At 41.6% G+C, this 21,291-nt stretch overlaps 1 protein-coding gene and 1 long non-coding RNA gene across 11 annotated transcripts; one reads left to right on the top strand and one right to left on the bottom strand.

The window, feature by feature from the left end:
• Positions 1-244: 244 nt before the first annotated feature.
• On the bottom strand, positions 245-5,422 carry LOC132592014 (uncharacterized). Its single transcript, XR_009557513.1, has 2 exons — positions 4,756-5,422; positions 245-590 (listed from the first exon to the last, which is right to left on the bottom strand). It is a non-coding gene; the product is annotated as an uncharacterized LOC132592014 (long non-coding RNA).
• Positions 5,423-5,522: 100 nt separating this feature from the next.
• BIRC2 (baculoviral IAP repeat containing 2) lies at positions 5,523-20,607 on the top strand. 10 transcript variants are annotated; one of them, XM_035115020.2, is made up of 9 exons: positions 5,523-5,706; positions 10,445-11,343; positions 11,468-11,567; positions 12,314-12,392; positions 15,279-15,324; positions 16,756-16,998; positions 18,474-18,725; positions 18,952-18,993; positions 19,847-20,607. In XM_035115020.2, exons 2-9 carry the CDS (start codon positions 10,485-10,487, stop codon positions 20,038-20,040), a joined length of 1,815 nt encoding a protein of 604 aa, XP_034970911.1. In that variant the 5' UTR covers positions 5,523-5,706; positions 10,445-10,484; the 3' UTR covers positions 20,041-20,607. The 10 variants fall into 10 exon arrangements, with proteins under 10 accessions (XP_034970911.1, XP_034970910.1, XP_034970903.1 ...); XM_035115019.2 differs by having other exon boundaries at positions 5,524-5,706; positions 10,388-11,343; XM_035115012.2 differs by having other exon boundaries at positions 5,524-5,706; positions 9,261-11,343.
• The last annotated feature ends 684 nt before the right edge of the window (positions 20,608-21,291 follow it).

Genomic DNA, 21,291 nt, shown 5'->3' with positions numbered 1-21,291 from the left:
CAACATTAAAAAAAAGATACACCATAAAGATCAGTAATGAAGATGAAATCAGTAGCAACAGGGACAAATCTTATGAGTCAGGTAGTCTGGGCAAAAAGCAATAAATCTTTACAAGACATCTGAAGCAAGCATTGACTAATCAAAGAGAATGAAAACATCATTTTAAGGCAGGGGTTGTCATCCTGACATCCATGAAGACTTACGGTACCTTTGTGACCCAGGGCAGGTGCCCCAGACTCTGAGCTTTCATTTTTTTTAAAAAAAGTGTCTTAACTTATGGGGGCAAAATGTGCAGGCACCTCCTTAGTGATTTTGTGAAATAAGTGAGGTCTCGGGCTGCCCCTGCAGCCAGGGTTGCTGTCTGTCAACACAGAACATCAGCACTAAACTTCACTAGCTGCCACTATGTTACTGGACCAAATGTAAGGTCTTACTGCTAATGTATAAAGCCCTACATAACTTGGGACCAGGATGTGAGATTGCTTTACCCCTTCTATGCCTGCCTGTTTACCGTGGTCATCTAAGGAGGTCTTTCTTGTGCTGTGCCAGAGGTTCAATCCATGGTGGTTGCGCCTTCAGTTCAGTGGCACCTGCATTGTGAAACACAGAGCATTTTGAAATTAGACAATTTCCAACACAGTAGACCTTCCACTGGATGCTAAAAGTTCTATTTCTGCGAGCTTTCTCAAAAGCAGGCATCCCCAAACTGCGGCCCTCCAGATGTTTTGGCCTACAACTCCCATGATCCCTAGCTAACAGGACCAGTGGTCAGGGATGATGGGAATTGTAGTCCAAAACATCTGGAGGGACGAAGTTTGGGGATGCCTGCTCAAAAGGATGAATCAGTGTGCAGATAGTATCAAATTCCTCCTTGGAAACAGTTTGTTTTGCCTTATATTTTCTTGTTGTTGTATACAGTACTGCTATATGTTGAGTTTATAAATATTTCAAATAAATAAAATGACAAAGTTGCTTCCTAGAAATGTAGGGTGCATGGTTTTCTGCCAGTCATTTAACTGGAACTCACAGCAATGACATTAAAAGTTACATTTCCTCTTCCTTTGTTTCTTCCTTTTCTGTACAGCACCATGTGTTGACCCTGTTGCTTTTGCTTGCTCCCTTAGCAGCTTTTGATACCACTGACGATGGGGGTGGAGACGCTCCTGCAGGTATATAGGACCGAGGCCATTTAGGGCTTTAAAGGTCAGCACCAACACTTTGAATTGTGCTCGGAAAGGTACTGGGAGCCAATGTAGGTCTCTTAGGACCGGTGTTATGTGGTTCTCTTACCAGGAATTGGGCAATTCCTTCAGAAATGGGGCAGCACTTCTCTCTAAAGGAGCAAGTACATAGTGTGTGGGTCTCCTGGACTCATCATTGCCACGGGAGGTGGCCTCAGTGGCAAGGAGCATTTTCTACCATACTTGGCTGCTTTGATACACAACTATAATCATCCCTGGACAGAAATGCACTGGTCACCTCTGGACTAGATTACCCTGTGAGGCTGTCCTAGAAGCTGCAGCTTGTGCAGAATGCAACAGCTATCCTACTGACTGAGGCATATAACTGTGACCATGTTACACCACTCTTGAAAGAGCTGCACTAGGTACCAGGTTGGTTAGTTGTACTTAGGCTTAGGTACAGTTACAATAGCACCCTATTGGTGCTGGGACTACGGAGTAGTAAATTATTTACAGAAATCGTTATGAGGCAATACTGAAGAAGCTCTTCAAACTTTTGAAAGGCCACTTATTCCAAACCTTTGAATCTGCAAATAGTGTATTGGCTAGACACTTGAAATCTGCTACTTCATTATCTATGAAAGAATGTTTAAGTCATGTCTTAGGTACATCTGAGTTGGGCAAACCTACTGTCTGTATTTTAAAGAGAGATGGGATTTGGCCTCAAGTATCAGTGTCAGATTAATAGCCACATATTTATACAAGAAATTACATTGTGATTTTAATTATCTATACAGAATCATTGCCTTTTAAAAATGTGCCTTACCCTATTGAATGATTTTAAAAATACACAATTATAATCATTTACCTACATTGAGCTCTGTCATGGAATTTTCCCCAAATCTTACATGCAAAAGAAACTTTGTCTAAAATATCTACTGCTTTTTCTATTTTACTGGATTTGTCATTTTGATATTTTACAGTGATCCTATTAAAAGGTTTATTGTTGATCAAAATTTTCCTTGTGGGTTTTTTTTTTGGGGGGGGGGCAATAAGGACTGACACTGTGCCAGAAGGATTAAAGTTCACTACATGGCAGCAAAACTCTCTTTTCCCTCTCCTAGGCTTCCTGGCAATATGGGCTGAGAAATGGGTGATTTATCTCAGACCACATCCTATAGATGCATTAAAATTTGAAGGATAGTAAAAAAACATAAATAACAACAACAGCAGCAGCAATTAAAATACTGCATTTTAAAATTACTGTAACCCACTCTTGGGCCTTATAAAGGGGAAGTATGAAATTGAAATAAACAATAATTTGCAACTAGCATGAGAGCTCTTAAATATACTTTTCACTGTTGAATATAAAACCCCATGAAGTCAATCAATCAATCAATCAATCAATCAATATACTTTATTCGACCGATAGTCAGAAACAACAAAAAAAAACATTTCTCAATACAAAGATAAACATATAAAACTGAAGGCACATGAAGTCAGATACTGAAGGAAGAAAAAATGATTGTGAAACCAAAGGGATAAGGGAAAACTGGGGAGAGTCCAGAATTTTATTAAAAAGTAACTTTTGGTAGTCAATACAATCTTTTTGTATGTCATTTCAAACAAATCTTCAGCATTGTAAAAGAGAAAACGCAAACCTGGCTGTCTGCCAGAAGGGCATGACACACAGGAAATAATTCAGCGAGTGGAATTCCCCCTTTCGTAAAAGGTCATGTGAAGTGAAAATATAGTTCAGCTGGGTTTCCCCTAGACAAAAAGTACCTAATGTCCTTGGCAAATACTGCCAAGCTGGTACAAGATTAATTTGCATTGATTTAAAAGAAATAATGGTGTTTACTTTCTATGATCAATTGAATTCCCCCCCCATTCCTTGTTATTACTATGTAGCAGTGACAGATTTTCACTGTACAGTATGCACCCGAAATCTTCTCAGTTTCTTTTCCCATACAGTACTGGAAATTTTCTGAAAGGAAAATTTCACATGAACTCACTGTGCAGCCATATGTAAGCCACTTTTTCACTGTAAGCCCCATCCCATCTATAACATGCAGACAGTAACGCTGGCCTACTGTACATTACAAGGTTGTTGGGATTATTGATAATGAAATGTCTTTGAGCACAGAATAAATAAAAAATATTGTAATGACTATCTTGTTATTACAATGATTTACAACTACAGATTTTTGAACTGCACCAAGAAATACACAGGTTGCACCTGTCAAGGTTGAGCTATCCCGTCCATGTACATAATCACTGTTGCCTAGGAGCATTACATCCATAGAGTCCTCCCCCTGCCTCTCCTTCCTCCAGTTATGCCACGGACACACAAAATTAACAACTGCACATGTCTTCATATGTAAACCTCATGCATTTGGGCATATATAGAATTCAGGCAACTGTTTTTTCAGGTATGCTGCAACTTGGCAAAGAGTTTTGCAACCCACACAGAGCAATGACCTTGCTTCAAGGCTGCCGACAGAATAGCAGGAAGGCTGATTGCAGTGTGCAGGGGATTCTAGGTTCCAGAAAGACCCTTGCACCATTAGCAGGATGACGCTACATGACTAGGCCAACTGCTTCCTTATCTCCTAAAAGCAGCAGATCACCTCCCACTTCATCCCTGCAAGTGTCCACTCTTGAGTCTTGTCCTTCACTTTGAGAATCGGATAGCCCAATCCTATGCATGCTTACTCAGTAGGGGTTTACACTCACCAAGGTTGAGCGCAGTTAGCCTTAATTAATAAAATATACTTTGAATCTCTGAAGGGGAAGGGAAAATTGGACAGGTGCAAGAGTGTTACACTGTATTTGTTTTTCTTGCCTCTCATAACAACCTGCGGTCCTCCCCTGTGCATTGCCAACCATAATTTAGCACACATACACCTCCCTTCCCCCCAAAAGAATTACAGTGCAATTATGTACTGTATGTCTATTCAGAAGTAAACCACCCTGCTTTCAATGGGACCAGATGCACTTAGGGTGAGGAATTTGTGTCCCAACAGATGTTGCTGGACTCTTAAATCCCATCATTCCTGACCACTAAGCCTTGCAGCCTGAAGGTAATGCTCCCAATTCAACTGACTCTGGAGGGCCACAGATTCCTCATCCTGATAATACTGGAATTCAGCCTCGAACTACCGGTACACACACAAAAAAGAGGAAACCTATGACCAAAAGAAAGTGGAAAAGACTTCCACATTATACATTTTGGAAAGGCCACAGCTCAGGGGCAGAGCATCTGCTTTGCACGCAGAAACTCCAAAGCAAGGCTGGGAATGTCCCCTTGCCTGAAACCCCAAGGGGAAAGCAGTTGCCAGTAATGCAGAACGACCCTGAGTTAGATGCCTCAACAGCATAGCTGCCAAGTTTTCCCTTTTCTCGCGAGGAAGCCTATTCAGCATAAGGGAATTTCCCTTAAAAAAGGGGATAACTTGGCAGCTATGCTCAACAGGTCTGACACTGTACAAGGCAGCTTCCTGTATTCCTCTATGTCTAGACAGAAATGCAGAAATAGCAACTGCAATCTACAGAGAAGCAGGGTATATCTCACCACGGAGGGGGAATTGTGTAAGCTGCATTGGCTGCGGAGTCTGCCGTCCAGCTGCTCACTCATGATGGGCAACATCAACTGCTTTCCCCTTCCTTACTATGGCTTCTATTGTCTTTAAACGTGACTGGGCATCAGGGCCGGCCCACCCACGAGACAAGGTGAGGCGGCGACCGCCTCAGGCGGCAGGGTCCGCAGGGTCCCGAAGTCCATCTCCGCTCCCCGCTTCTTCCCTGGCGGAGGGGCGGAAGAGGCCGCCTCAGGTGGCAAAAGGTCTTGGGCCGGCTCTGCGGAGGGCCATTCGATCCCGACAGCGCTCCCCCATTAAACGGCTTCCGATAAATAAAAGACTCCCCTCGGAAACGGAACGCCTCCTCGCCTAAACCGCGTTCCCGTTACAAACGCCGCAGCACTCAGGCACTACTAGCAAGCGAAGCAAAACATAACGTGAAGGCTAAATAAATAAATAAACCCCCACACACCGCCGCCAAGCGTCGTGTGGAAAGGCCCGACGTCCACCGGAGGGGACGCTGCTGCGGGCAGGCGTCGCTTCAGCTCCTGTCAATGACCCAGGACGCCGCCGCTGTTGCCGCCATTGCTCCTCCCTCGGATCCGGGTAACTATTAAAACAGGCCGTCCTCGCGCAGGGCGCTTAACCGCGCATGCGCCGCAACGGCCGCAGAACCCGGCTAGTTCTGCTGCGAGGGGCTTTTGCCCTCTTTCCGTTTGTGGAAGAAACCCGAGGCCTGTGGAGGAGGAGGACATCGCGATTGATGACAGGAATTTCCGTTCTCGAGTTATTTCCCCTCCCTCCTTTGGGGCGGGCCCCGTTCGGTCTCCTGGTTCTTTCCGCTTCTCTTGTTTCGTGAACTTCCCTTTCCCACCCTCCCCCGGTATATAGGGGCCGGGAGGCGGCCGGCGGAGACTTCCAAGTCCGCCTGGGAGGGCCTGGCGGTAAGTGGAGCCGAGGGGTCGGGGTCGGGCCTTATTGTGCCGCCGCTGCTGGAGGGCGTTTGTGGGGTATGTGTGTGTGTGTTTTACACTTTGTTACTGCTGCTGCTATCATTTTTATTATTACTTTTATACGTTATTTCTGTATAACAATATACTAGTAATATTGCTGTATAACAACATACTAATAATATTGCTGTATAATAGTATACCGGTACTAGTGCTGTTATTATTATTATAATATTGTTATAACTATACATTACTACTACTACTATCATCATCATCATCATCTGTAGCTCGCCCTTCATTCACGCGACGGTCCCAGGGCTTAAAAATGCGAAATTCGATTTAATTGCAGAACAATGCCTATACTGTATCTCTTTGTGCCGCTTGAGCTTTAAACGGAGGAACCTCAAAGCCTTTTGCAAAAAGAATTAAGGCGATGGACTCGGCGGTTAGCAGTTTTACTTTTAACACACACACGCAGCTGCTTAAAACGTTCGTAAGCGAATTAAAAAAAAAAAATCGGGCCACTGCCAACCATCGCGATTTAAACCGGGCGGGGAGTTGAAACTTTAGGCTCGTAGGAGGAGGACTCGTAAGTGCCGCGATCAAAACAGGCGTGGCGTGCATTTTTGGGGTGTGTGTGCGAAATAAAAGCAGCACAGCTTAGCCACAAAGTTGACAAATCGGCATTGCACGGCAGTTGATGGAGAGAGAGAAAGAGGGAGCGGGACTGCAGTCTTCACTCTGCCCATTGAGCAAAGCCTCATAGAGCACAGCAGGTTAAAGGTGAGTAAGCATATTATGTAAGGGCTGAGCTTACTATTTTGTTGAGTCACCTCAAAGTTAGCTTACAAAATTAACTTGAACATTTATTTATTTTTATATTTAATATAATTTATATGCTGCTATATTGTTTAAAAAGCCCTCCCCCCCTCAAAGCAGTGTACAAACAGAATGAGATTATTAGCAATTGGGCAGTCATTTGAAGGCTACGGTCTTAGGACATAGCCTCTCTTCCTGCAGTTGCTGTACATTGCAGGAAAATGCTAGTTAGATGTGGTCAAGTTTCTTTTCTGAGAAGTTTGTCTGCAGTTAATGATAACCTTCCTAGGAACTGCAGAGTTTCCTAGAACAGTTTGAATGCGGTTTTATGTTTCTGTGTAGACTAGGGAGAATTACTAGGAATGGGACATGAAAGTGGAAGACATAAATTGGAGACTAATATTGATGTGACAGCTGGATTCAGAGATGAAAAGAAATTGATGTGCTAATGCTAAATAGAGTGGTATGCAGCCTATATCAGAGCCACATGTTCACATTATCAGCTGATGGGAGCAACTGATAAAATCAAGGGATGACCAAGCACTTCAGACTCTGGGTCTATCAAAGTTCAGCATTCTGTTTATAACAGCAGCCAGCCAGATGCTCTTCCAGTGGTCAGAGCAGGACATGAAGATAGCAGTAGATGATGGGTACCTTATCACTTCATTTCCATCCTGCTTTAACAACTGCTACTAAACCTACTAAACTTTGCTGGTACTTTGATTCCACTGTTCCCTTTAGTTATTACTTTTGGAATGTAACTATTGTTTCTCCTCATTGTCATCTAGCACAGTCTATTGACATTTTATTCATTCCTCCTGTAATGGCCTCACACTTGTAGTTTTCCATTTGCTCACACCAGACCTTTGATCCTTTTGTTTGATGTTCCTTTGACCTATGTGGACTACACTGTTATTTTGCAATCCTGCAGCGCAAGTCTAATAAATAGGTGCTCTTTTATATCCTAGACTGCTGCTCCATTTTAGTTCAGCTGAGTATACTTAAACGTCTTAAAATTTTATTTTATTTATTTATTGAATTTAGATACCACCCTATACCCAGAGGTAGAATAGTAGGATACTATAGGCACATTATAGGCACATAGGTATGTACTTGTAGCACAGCCAGGGTTACTTGATAGACTTGCCATATCTCTGTTATTGTAAGCCCCACTGTGGGTATTAATGTGTGCTGTTCATCTTTTACTGTCAGCTCATCACTGATTTAGACATTCTGGATCTTTTATTGTTTATGTCTAGATCTCATTTTGTATTCTGTAAATCATCCCTTGTAACTTTTCTCTTTTTGACCTCACCTTGTTTGATTTTTAATATACCTTTTTTTCTTCACATACTCTGTGCTTTATATACCTATCCTCTGAAGTTGGCTCTTCAAACATCTGATGTATGTATGAAAGGTTATGCCACAGTACATGTGCTAGCCTTATGGTGTCAAATAATGGAATAGGCTAATAAGGGTCTGTAATTTAATACATTTGAGTATGGAATTTTATCTAGACTACCACAGACAGATTCATAGGAAATAAAAAAAATAACTTTATTTGAAGATGCTAAAAATCCAAAGTGCCATTTATTTTTTGAAAGTCTGACATAATCTTAGAGTTGTCTGTCATAGGGAAAAATTGATCCCTGCTGACAGCTAATGGTGTATTGTTATGTTAAAATGATTTGCTAATTACTCAGAAAGTGTAGAAGTGCAAGACTTGAGTATTATGGATGCCTTCCTACATCAGGCACTTAAAATATGCTTTAGCTCCTCCAAAGAGGCAGTAGCTGAGATGCACTTAATATTACGGCTGCTAGCTCATTTAGATACTACTAAACAGATTGTTTAGTTTTCTAATTAACTCATTAGTTTTCTGTGTTCCCATACTTCAGAAATGCTATTTTCTGAGTTCTGAAGAACTGTGAACTTGAGATCTCTTTTTGCCCTGGATATAAATATGCATGTGTTCACTCCATGGTGGTGTATGATACATCATGCAGCACAGGCACTTTCCTAGATGGAAAGTCTGTGTATAAAAAGTCACATGTTAAGCACAATCAAATGCATAATTTTGTACTATATGCTCTAGCATGCAAAAGAGAACTAGATGGAATTCTGAAAAGTATTGATTGATTGTGACCAAAGCACTGTGAACCAAAATAATTTTGGTATAATAATACCTGTAGTAATCTGCAGTCAATTCCAGAACAACTTTTGAAATGGTTAAATACACTGCGCAATTGGAAGCATTGACCTCAATGTCAGTAAGCTTTCAGAGGATGCCTTGCTTTCCACATGAAAATCCCTACTTAGAAAGCTTACAGATTGGCAGATATGAATGCTTCCTATGTGCAGGTGAATATCAACTTATGGGAGCCTTCATACATGGCCTCTTGTGTACAGTTGATTCCCCCCCCCCAGTGCCATTCTGAGAGATTTGCAGCTAACCTGAACTGCTCAACTCTACATCAGTGGTGTCAACACTGATTCCTTTATGGTCTTTCAGTATAGGCACAAATGATGCTTTGTGGGCTAAATTGGCTTCAGTTCAACACCAGTCCATTCTAACAGTTGGCATAGACAGGTTATTAGACTGGCTAAAAATATAACTGTGAAGTGAAGTTTATTGCCATTAAATATTTGTAGTGCTTTACAACTGTGTACACACACAGTATACTGTAACTTTTTAAAAGAAGCTCATATATCTTTTTCTCTTCATGCAGGTCTTGGTAACCTTGTGTTTATCACACATTACATTTACTGTTTCTCCTTGTGGACCCAATATTGTAATATGGCTGCCTAAGCCCCTTAAAAGGGACTTGAGTCTGAAGTCTGGGAGATAGTTTTGTGCATAAATACTAAAATTATTTTTGCTTTTATTAAGGAGAGCATCTACTGCTCAGTAAACATGACTTGCCTAAATATTTTAGCTAATGAGTATTATTATTATTTATTAAATTTCTATACAGCTCTTCATCTGACGTTTCATTTTTCCTCTCCTAAGCAATATAATTATGTTAAACACAATAAACTTCTAATAATATTAAAGCAACCTGGTTAAAATTATGCTATTAAACTTCAGCAACAACATAAGGAAAGAAAATGTTCCAGGGCTGATTAAAGCTTGTTGGTGTCCAGGGCGAGAGCAATAGTGGTTGGCAGAGATCACCCTTAGCTTAATAGTTCCAAAACGTCATTGATGTATTTGAGGGGAAATCCTTGAATATCTTATTGCCAAGAATTAAACTAATCTTAAGAGGGAGCAGATGTATTTATGTACTAAAGTTTCAAAACACAGGGTGGCATCCTATATTTGTCATATTCAGAGTAGAACCACTGAAATCAGTGGAGATTTGCATCCACTCATTTCAGTGGGTCTACTCTAAGTAAAACTTAGTTGGGTACAACCCATACATTCCTGGTTTAATCTGATTTTTAAGGGGAAAAGGTTTCTAAGCGTATGTAGCCAACTACAGATTCCACTTTTCCTTAATACCCTACATTTCTGCACTATTATTTTCTACATAGTAACAGGATTTGGAAACTAATGCTGCAGCCTGGCGCTAAGTTACTTTATTTGGACTTTCTTTGATTTGGGTGGGACTCATGTCCAAGTTTATAGGCTATGGGGCTGAATATTGAGTTTTCCTCATGACGCTTTATTTTTAAGGCTTCCTCGCTTCTTCCATTATAAGAAGGGGAACATTAGCACTTGTAAGGAAGAAGGAACTTCAGTGTTCTAAGGAAGTGTGCATTTTGAAAAAGAGAACAAATGTTTAGCCAGAAAGATGAAAGTATTGAATGAAAGAGATACTTTATAAAGAAATTGCATGCAATGTTTTGCTTTCAGGTTTTTATTTTATTATGGCCTGGAAGTTAATCAGATTTGCACAAAACTATCTCCCAGGCTTCAGACTCGTCCCATTCTCCTATCTTATTTCATCGTCATGAACATATATGATTCATTCCCGTCCAAACTGAGGAATAGCAGTGATGTAAGTGAACTGACGTACGATCTGTCATGTGAACTCTACAGGATGTCTACCTTTTCGACTTTCCCTCGGAATGTACCTGTATCTGAAAGGAGTCTCGCCCGTGCTGGTTTCTATTACACTGGTGTGAAAGACAAAGTAAAATGTTTTAGTTGTGGCTTGATGTTGGATAACTGGAAAAATGGTGACAAGGCTCTGGACAAGCATAAGCAACTCTACCCTAGTTGCAACTTTGTTAAGAGTTTGACTCCATTGAACAATCTTGGTTCATCATTTAATTCTGCCTTTTCACCTCCAACTGCCTTTGGCCTTTCTTCTTCACATTCCCCGACACCAGCAGCAAATATGGATCAAATTGGTTATATCAGTGGAAGCTTTTCAAGCTTTCCTCCTGATCCAGTCACATCCAGGGCAGTTGAAGACTTGTCCCATTTGAGACCTAAAACAGTCAATTATGCAATGAGCACAGAAGAAGTCAGACTGCACACTTTTGAGTCATGGCCACTGACATTTCTGTCACCATCTTCTTTGGCAAAAGCTGGATTTTATTACATTGGGCCTGTGGACAGGGTGGCTTGTTTTGCCTGTGGTGGTCAACTGAGCAACTGGGAGCCTAAGGATAATGCCATGTCGGAACATCGGAGGCACTTTCCAAATTGCCCTTTTGTGGAACAAATGCGTGACCAGACCAGTTTCACAGTCTCCAATATGAGCATGCAAACCTACGTAATGCGCCTCAGCACTTTCAAAAGCTGGCCAGCTGCAGTTCCAGTTCAGCCACCGCGGCTTGCGGATGCCGGCTTCTATTATGTGGGTAAGAAAGCTGCCTATTTTTGGTCACTTCGACTCTATTTAATTTTTTTGAACTGTTTAATCAGTGACTGCTGAATGTATCTTAAAAAATATTATATAAACTGTTTTTCCCCTCCCCTCTTCAGGTCGCAATGATGATGTTAAATGTTTCTGCTGTGATGGTGGACTCAGGTGTTGGGAGTCGGGGGATGATCCATGGGTAGAACATGCTAAATGGTTTCCAAGGTACATCTAAACATCTTTGAAATAGTAGCAATTATGGTCCTAATCTTAATATATTTGGAACTGAAAGGCAAAACTAGTATCCCAAAGAGATCTATTTTAAGAGGAGTGTTGTTGTTTTTCCTGCTGAGAGTTGTACTGCCCTTGGGGCAATCTGTTGGGGGCAAATGCTAACAGTGAGCAGACTATATTCTATTCTCTTTTCCCCCCTGCCAAGTGGGCTGCCAGGGAGTGACTAGATAGTTTTTGCAGGGGACTGAACTGATCGTTCTCAGAAGGCTTTCTCTGCACCCTTCTCATTTCTCCCTCCATATTTCCTCTGCTTATTCCATCCAGACTTTCCCCTACCCACATGAAATTAGATTGAGGGCTGCATGTGACCTTTGGGTCATAGGTTGACCGACCTTGGTTTAAACGGAGCAGATTCTCTGTTAGTATGTTATGTATCTGGAGGAGTTGCCATGCCAGATTACAAACTCCACTTTGAAAGTGAACATTTAGAACTGGGCATGCATACGGCTTATCTGAGGCACTTCAGTCTGCATGTATCTGGAGCAGGCATCCCCAAACTTCGGCCCTCCCGATGTTTTGGACTACAATTCCCATCTTCCCCGACCACTGGTCCTGTTAGCTAGGGATCATGGGAGTTGTAGGCCAAAACATCTGGAGGGCCGCAGTTTGGGGATGCCTGATCTGGAGCAATGTACAATCTGTATATTAGAATTGAAACACTGCATTTTATCTTCTAGATGTGAGTACCTGCGGCATATGAAAGGACAAGAGTTTGTCCATCAGATTCAAGTAAGATTCCCCCATCTTCTTGAACAGGTATTCAAACGACTACTTTGCTCTCATTTCAGCAGTATTCTTGTGTAATACCTCATAGATTTTTAAGTTGGACACTTTCAAACTAAGCTCTCTAGAAGAACCTTTAATTTTAATTTCTTCCCCCTAATCCAGGGGTCTGCAACCTTTAAGACAAAACGAGCCACTTGGACCCGCTTCTGAAGGGGAAAAAAAAACTGGGAGCCGCAAAACCATTGCAACATTTAAAACAAACATAACACTGCATATTTTCACACCTGAGGTTTTTCTTATTTTTAATTGTTTTATAGCCTGCTTTTCAGCTTCAAAACAAGCTCCTCAATGTGAGAAACAAAAAAGTTAAGAACTACCGTACTTATATAAAAATAAATTACTGTAAAACAAAAATCATAAACAAAATTTTTTAGAGAAGCAAATCTATACATGCACTGGTAGTCGTTAAAGTACCACAAGACTGTGGCTTTCATGAACCATTTCATCAGCTGCATGGCAAGCTGAGATGAGAGGCAGATATTTGCTATTACAAATTCAGGCTGGAAAGACTAGCAATGCAAGATGTATGGTAAGTGTTACTTTGCAGGGCACAACTTCAATTCAAGATCCACATTTTTTAAAAAAGTTATCTGAGTGGTCTCTGAATTCCTGCATTGCAGGGGGTTGGACTAGATGTCTTCAGGGTCCCTTCCAACTCTATGATTCTATAGTCGTGCCATCTATGATTCTGACTGAACCTGGGACTTTCTGTGTACAAAGCATGTGTTCTACCACTGAGTTGTGAACCTCCCCCCCTTTTATTTTTAAAATCCTGTTGCATTAATACTGTCACAGCTGTGTAAAGCAGCCTTTGTCAACCTGGTGCCCTCCAAGAGACTTTGAATCAGCACCAATCAGCAAGAGATTTATTGTATTGAAGTATATATTGAAGGGGGAGAGAGCTGATATTGCAGCTATAGAACAGAAGCAAGCAAAAAAGGGGGGTGAATGAAAGAACAGTGCTCAAGAATGTGAAGGGTAGGTTTATATTGTAGCAGAGCAGAAAGAAGAACTTATTCAAGCTCCAGTTCTGACATGCGAGGAAAGGGGGCAGGGGGACAAACAAAGTCTCTCTCTCTCTCTCTCTCTCTCTCTCTCTCTCTCTCTCTCTCTCTCTCTGTGTGTGTGTGTGTGTGTGTGTGTGGCAAAGGGGGGCAGAGAGAAGAAGGATGCAATGAGGATGGGGGATAGAAGAAAAGGAGGACCAGTTTGATAGGGAAACACCGTGAGGGGGGGGAGTGAGGCGAAAACTGAAAATCCTAAAAGGAATTTGGGGGGAGGAGGAGTGTGGGGAAAGAGAGAGAAGCATGGGGAAAGGGGTGGAAAGAGAAAATAAAAGAGAAAAGTCACTATCAGGTTTGGATTGGAAAACAGCCTTGCATCCTGTGAAATACACTTCAAATGGTAGATCTTGTTAAAGGAAACCACTTTTTTATCATTCAAACAAAAGGTCAAAACACCCCAACATTTAATTGTTATTTCCTCCGTCCTGTCATCAAAAGGGGGGAGGAAAAAGGACCTTATACATTTTATGAATGAGTAACATATGGGACTCTAAGACTGAGGAAACCCCTTTTTCAGCTCCGGACTTCAAAGGTGCTATGGGTTTACACTTTCAATTGACACTCTCAATTGGGAGAGATCAGATAAGACAATAGGTGTGCATTCCAAACCCGCTGATGTTACAATGGACTGATCAACAAAAAGCAGCCAGCAAGGAGGCTTTACTTTAACAATTAATATAAAATTGAGATTTTAACCGATTCACAAAATTCCAGTGCCAGCTCCCCTCTGCTACACAGAACTCATAAATACGTAAAGCGAACCAAGAGCACTCGACCACCCTCCTATCCCTCTTTCCCTCCTAGGAAAGAGACAAGCCCCCACCCCTTACACACCTCTCCCGCTCGTCCCCACCTCCGCCTCCCGAGCAGGAGAGGCGGCAGCAGCAGCAGCAGCAGCAACACCATTTCAGCGGCTCCTCAAAAGCTGCCCTTTCTCGCAGCCGCGCCTGTCTCTCTCTTTCCCAGCAAGCGTGTCTCTTTAACCCCATCAGGGCTGGGCTATCCGTGCCTCCGCCACCCAACTCTTCCAGCCTCGGCAAGTCCACCATTTCGGAGCCGGCGAGTGGGAAGCCCCGATAGGGTTAAAGAGGCTGTGTGAGCCAGGCAGGGGCAGAGAGCTGCCTGGCTCACGCTTTCTCACTTAGAACGGCAGTTAGCCTCGCGCTCAAGAAAAGCCAGAGCGCGAGGCGGACAGAGCACCGGGCGGCGGGCGGGCTGGCCAGCGCAGCGCCCCCGGAGCCACGGCAAAGCTGTTAAGGAGCCGCATGCGGCTCCGGAGCCGCGGGTTGCCGACCCCAGCCCTAATCACATAAAAGCCAACCAAGTGTTAGGCATGCTGAAAGTGGCTACAAATAAAGGTGTGACTTGTACCATGTAACTTGATTAAATGACAAGGGCAAAGGGTGTGGTCTTTTAGAGAGCACCTTAGTTTTCTATGATTCAGTAGAAACTCGTCAATTTCACAAGGCAACTGTGATGGTTTCCTAAGATAGTTTGAGTGACTAAGTGGCTAGTTGAGCAAACTGCTTGACGTGTGATTTATTACTGTGCTCACTGCAGCTAACAAAATTGCATATAGGAGCCACAAGCAGTGACAATATATTGTGACAGCAACAGTTCAGCCCTCAAAGTGTCTAACAAGAACATTGGTGTGGTGTTCAGGACAGAGTGCATGCAGATGTTTAGGGTGACTGTTTAAGTGGTTTAAATTTTGGCAAACTTCTTGTATTCACTGCTGTTTTGATACACAAAAATTAAATTCATTTTAAAACACACTTTCTGTGTTTTGTAGCTGTTATCCACTTCAGATACACCAGTGGATGAAAATGTTGATCCAAGTAAGTATTTTCTACAAGACATTTAAGTTGGTATGGATACTTGGAATATGAAAGCACTGTTTGTTAAATAGGGAATACCAAAAACACATAACACCATCAGGTTTTAATCAATTAGCTAGAAGTATTGTGTCGTACAAAGCAACTTATAACTTTTTGTCACTTGGTATTGTACTCTCAAAATGAGGAGACTTCTGTTTGTCCTATTCTCATTTGCATTGCATTGCTTACTAAGTGGAATGTTGATGCACTGTTTTTAATACAGTATTCTGTTGGAAGCTGCCCAGAGTGGCTGGAGAAACCGAGCCAGATGGGCGGGGTATAAATAATAAATTATTATTATTATTATTATTATTATTATTAATCAGTTCATATCTTGCCACAACTTGGCAAGAACATAGTGAATAACTTTTCCTGCTCTTCCACCTGTAATTGGACCTTTAAGAGTAGCTTACAACAAGTATAATAAATAACTGCAAAAAATGAGAACAGCAGCAATGGCAAACACTTTTTAAAAAAACCCCAAACTCAATGAGCAGTTCCTGAAAATGCACACTCAGAGAAGACTGTCGTTTTCTTCTTAAGGTCTTCATTGAGATTGCTGGCAAAACCTCTCTCAACATTTTCATAGCGGCCCCCTAGTGGTGCAAAAAATTATTGTGGATAGCTTTGAAATTACTGTGGGTGATCCAAATAAGTTACACTCAGGGTAAACCCACTGAAATCAATGGACTTGAATATGATCAACATTAGGTATCATCCTGTGAATTGATCTGACCTAAGTTGGAGAAAGCCAAGATCGCTTATGGAGACTGTATAATAGAGGCTAGAAATATTTGTTTGATAGCTTGCTCTGGACTTTAAAAAGCTGCTTTTCCAAATACAGCTAATGAATTAATTAGTGTTGCTGTCAAGCATAGTTCCTATATCAGCTGCTGTACTTGCAAACATCCTACCAAGTAAGTTGGTTAGTGATTCTACTTATGGAGTAGAAACAGGCTGGTTCTTGCCTATTACAGCAAGATATAGGTCTGTACGTTTCTGAAGGGGGGGTCTCATTGCTTTGTAGGTGAGCACATTCTTTGTGTGCCTACAGTTCCAGATTCAGTCCCTGGTATGTTTAGTCAAAAGGGTCGCTGATAGTAAAATTCAGAAAAGCCTTTGCTGAGATTTTTGATTTCTGTTCTCAGTCACTGCTAATCTAAATATATCCATGGTCTGACTTAGTATAAGACAGTTTAATATATTCACATCCATAAGCAGCTTGTGTGAAAAAGCTAATTTGTATAAGAGTAAAGCAAAGATCTTTTCAATGTTAGACATGGAACCTGATGTAGACATGATCTTATTCTCTGTTTTAATTTAAATTGTAAGCATATTCTTCAAAAGCCATATGGATCTAATGAGCAATGCCATGAATTTTTCTCTGAGCAGTTATTCATTTTGATCCTGGTGAGAATGCTTCAGAAGATGCAATCATGATGAAAACCCCAGTGGTTGAAGCTGCCTTGGAGATGGGATTCAGCAAAAGACTAGTCAAGCAGACTGTTCAGAGTAAAATATTAACAACCGGAGAGAATTATAAATCTGTAAATGATCTTGTGTCCGACCTCATTGCTGCAGGAGATGAGATGAATGAAGAAGAGAAGGTGGTGCAAGCAGAGGAAGTGACATCAGGTATGTAAAAAGCTCTAGTGATAGAATCTGGTATGTTGCTTCATTCTCTTCATAATCATCCTTGAAATATGGCTTCCCAGCTTCCACTTGGAAGACTCCCAGAAGGGAAGAGCCCACAGCCCTCAAGGATTCCATTATCAAATTGCTTTCATTAGATCTAGTCCTGCCATCTAGGGTTGCTGGATGACAATCCATCAGGTATTGAATTGTGTTACTGTTTCTCCTGTCAACCTCTGGGCTAAATACCGTACTTTTCCATCTATAAGACGCCCCCTTGTATAAGGAAACCCCCCCCCCCAATTTTGGGAGACTAAATTTAAAGAAAATGAGGGGAGATGACCCAAAGTTGTTGAGCCTCTCCCCACACACGGCTGTGGGCAGGAAACACTCCCTAGATTGTTTCCCATGCACAACAGCATTGGGTGAATTTGTGCTCCCTCCAGCCATCCGGTTTGCAGGAGCGCAATCTCTCCCGATGCTGCCACGCAGCGGCATCAGGTGAATTTGCACGCACGTCAGAGAGCTGTCTGGCGGCACACAGTTTCTCCCCCTCCCCCCCCCCCAGCTGTGGACAGGAAACACCCCTCAGATCGCTCCCCGCTCTCTGCGGCATCGAGGGAAGCTGCACTCCTGCCAACCGAATGGCTGGCGGTGTGCCGCTTCTCTCCCCCCCCCCCCGCCATGCCACTATCCATGTATTGGACGACCCCAGTTTTTTTATGTGATTTTTGAGTCGAAAAATCTCGTCCAATACACGGAAAAATACGGTATATCCAGTTCCATCAGTGTTTCTGCATAGGACCTAAATGAAACTCAGTTCAGGCAAGTTGGAGGTACTGTTGTTTGGTGGTTGGTTTCCCCAATTAGGTAGTGATCAGTCTTTGGATGGCATTGTACTAACCGTAAAGAAGCAGACTCATAACTTGAAGTGCTCTTGGAGTGCCTTTTCACTGATTTGCCAGTGTCAGCCCTATTTGGATAGAACCTTGCTACAGTTATCCATGCTCTGGTAACCTCATAGTTGGATTATTGTAATTTATTAAATGTGGGGCTGCCTTTTAAAATGGCCTGGAAACTTCAGTTGGTCCAAAATAGGCTAGCTAGGTAAATATGATACAATGCAAATGCTTTGTCCGCATTCACTCCCAATCCATTTTATCAGTACACCCAGACAGTATACTCTTCTATATGCTAAGTTAACACATAAGAAAATTGTTCTTAAAGCATAATTCAACTTTCTTCCAATCTTTTGGGACATTCTTTTTTCAGGTGAGGGAAGGCTGGGGAGGAAGACCTGCAGGCTTTGTGAACGTTGAAATGTTGTATTTTCTTTATCATACCTAAACTTGTTTCAGAAGCATAAATTATTTTTAATTCCATTCTCCCCCACCCTCTTGTGATTTCAAAATTTCTCCTTAAATCTTCCAATGCTAAACAAATTGAACTATAATCATTTTTCATTATTTATGTTTTAGATCTGTCCTTAATCAGAAAGAACCGAAATGCATTGTTTCAGCGCTTGACATGTGTGCTTCCTATCCTTGAAAGTTTATTAACATCCAAAGTAATAACTGAAGTTGAATACCATGTTATTAAACAAAAAACACAGACACCACTGCAAGCAAGAGAACTGATTGATACCATCTTGGTGAAAGGAAACACAGCTGCAAACATATTCAGAAATGGTTTACAAGAGTGTGATTCTGTTTTATACAAAGACTTGTTTGGTGAGTTCGGTGAGAAAAGAATGTGCTGGTTAACATCTAATTGCCACTTCTATGAGAGATGACAGCCTTAGCATGTTATAATTCAGAGCAGTAATAGAGTTCATTGGCCTTGCTTTAAGTATTGTATGCCGGAAATCATAGAACCCTGTCGATTAGTATGGCAGCTTATTGCTTGCAGGAAATCTTAAGTTTATTGAACAGAACTATTTTTTTTATTTTTTTTTAGAGGAGAAGAAAATGCCTTATATTCAGACAGAAGATGTTTCAGGTAAAAACTGAATTCACTAAAATAGCATTGGGCACCATTTGAAATAATATGGATTGCTTATAAAAATAAATTTTAAAACTCGCATTTTAATGAGTTTCAGATACTTGGTATAAAGAAGCACCATATACAGTGGTACCTCTGTTTTCGAATGCAATCTGTTCCAGAAGACAGTTCGACTTCTGAAATGTTTGAAAACTGAAGCATGCATTTCCGGAAGCATTTACGTCCGGAAAACTCAATATGGAAGCCGCATGGCACATTCGGCTTCTGAAAAGCATTCAAAAACTGAAGCAGTTACTTCCGGGTTTTCGGCGTTCGAAACCCAAAACGTTTGACTTCTGAGATGTTCGAAAACCAAGGTTCCACTGTATAAACGTTTTCCTACTTCTGCAGTTTGAAATCACAGTTTAAGAAGTCTGGGCAGGTGCCATGATTGTGAGTAAATTCCAGTCGTCTTGTAACAAGAATGAAATGGAAACTTGCCTTCTGCACATCCCTGGTAGTTTGTTATCTGGAGCCTCCACCTTTTTCCCCTATAGGAAATGCCACCTTCACATTTGTTGCGAGAATAGTATCATGAAGCACACCTTCCCATTTGCTTTTTGACTCATTTTTGCGAGCAGTTTCTGAATGGGTATACCTTTGGGCATATACACCAGGAAAACTATATATAGTAGCTCTGATTTTTGAAGTCTCTTCATCAGTTAGAATAACTCCAACATGTATTGGTGGATGCAGAAAAAGAAAAGGGAGTTTTGGGGGTGGAGTGGGAGAGGCTTGGAAACCGTGGTATTTCTTTGTATTGTAAAATATAGCAGTTCAGAACATATATAACACATTTTCTCCCCTGCAGGCCTGCCCATGGAAGAACAGCTGAGACGATTGCAAGAAGAGAGAACATGCAAAGTTTGCATGGACAAGGAAGTGTCCATTGTCTTCATCCCATGTGGCCACTTAGTTGTGTGTAAAGAATGTGCCCCTTCCCTTAGAAAATGCCCTATATGCAGAGGGACAATCAAGGGTACAGTGCGGACATTTCTTTCATGAAGGGCATAAAATGAGTTTCATCAGCAAGATCCTCACAGTTATTGTGTCTCAAATGAATGGATTGCTAATCCAGTCTAGCTCCATAGTGCCTTGGAACCAAATGTTACTAAAGATGGGGGTGAGCAACCTTGCAGGGTGTGTTACAGTTTGTGGTTCACAAAAGTAGCTGTTGATTATTTGTTAACCTATTGGGAAGCTTTCTAACACGTATAACTGGTTAGTCTAAAATGTATTCTATATAGACCACATTTGAGGAACCTGAAGCTTTACCATATGTTGTTTTAGCGCAGCTCCCATTAACCTTAGCCATAGGCCCTGCTGGCTGTGAGTGGGGAGCTGGCGTCTAATGGCTCCCAGGAAGTTGCAGGTTCCCCATCCCTGATAACTAACTGAATTATGAGCAAAAGTTTGGTCATTGAAGCACCTATGCAGGAATTGCTTGAGTTGGTCATAGGACAAATTATATACCACCAAGGTGCAGTGCAAAAGGCTTATGCTACGTTGCTTTATATATGATCCTATAATGTTAAAAAATTCTTTGTGAAATAAACTTAATAGTAAAAGTTATTTAAGGAACACTGTTGGAATTTATTTTCAGCCTCATTTTCAGCCTTGCTCCATTACAGTAATTAAAGGGAAGAAAAAACCTTTTAGATACTGGTACGTCCCATTCATGCTTTTGGGTGCAGGTGGAGAGGTTTGATTTCACATACAAATGCCTGTCCGTATTACAGATCTGTACATGTGTTTTTAAAATCTTAAGTAAGGATGCAGCTCCCAAATACTTGTGTTTAAAGTTAAACAGTAGCTAGTCACTACAGTGCTCTCACCCTTGTGTTCTCTTGATTTCAGACATTTGCCTTCTAGTGGCCATATAGACCTTCCAATATTGTTGGAATTGTGCTCCTCAATAATAAAATTCACTTAATAGCTTTACATCTTTGTCCTAATAAACATTCTTACTTAGAAGCAGCCTGAGTTTTTCTAGCATCACCCCCCCCCCCCCCGGGTGGCGGAGTAATTGATAGCCAATGTAGTAGATAATGCATTTGGCTTGCCCAATTTGAATCCCCATCTAGTTATAACACTGTGTTAAGTTGAGACAGCAAGTGACCCATCTTTCAGGTCCCTAAGTGAGGATAATCTCAATGTAATAACCATAATATACGCTAGGGCCAGCAAACCTGTGGTTCTGCAGCTTCTGGACTCAAAACTCCCATCAGCCCCAGCCAACACTGAATAATAATAATG

This window comes from Zootoca vivipara, chromosome 4 (assembly GCF_963506605.1).
Source record: "Zootoca vivipara chromosome 4, rZooViv1.1, whole genome shotgun sequence".
NCBI lineage: Eukaryota > Metazoa > Chordata > Lepidosauria > Squamata > Lacertidae > Zootoca > Zootoca vivipara.
This window is presented reverse-complemented; position numbering and strand designations above follow the sequence as displayed.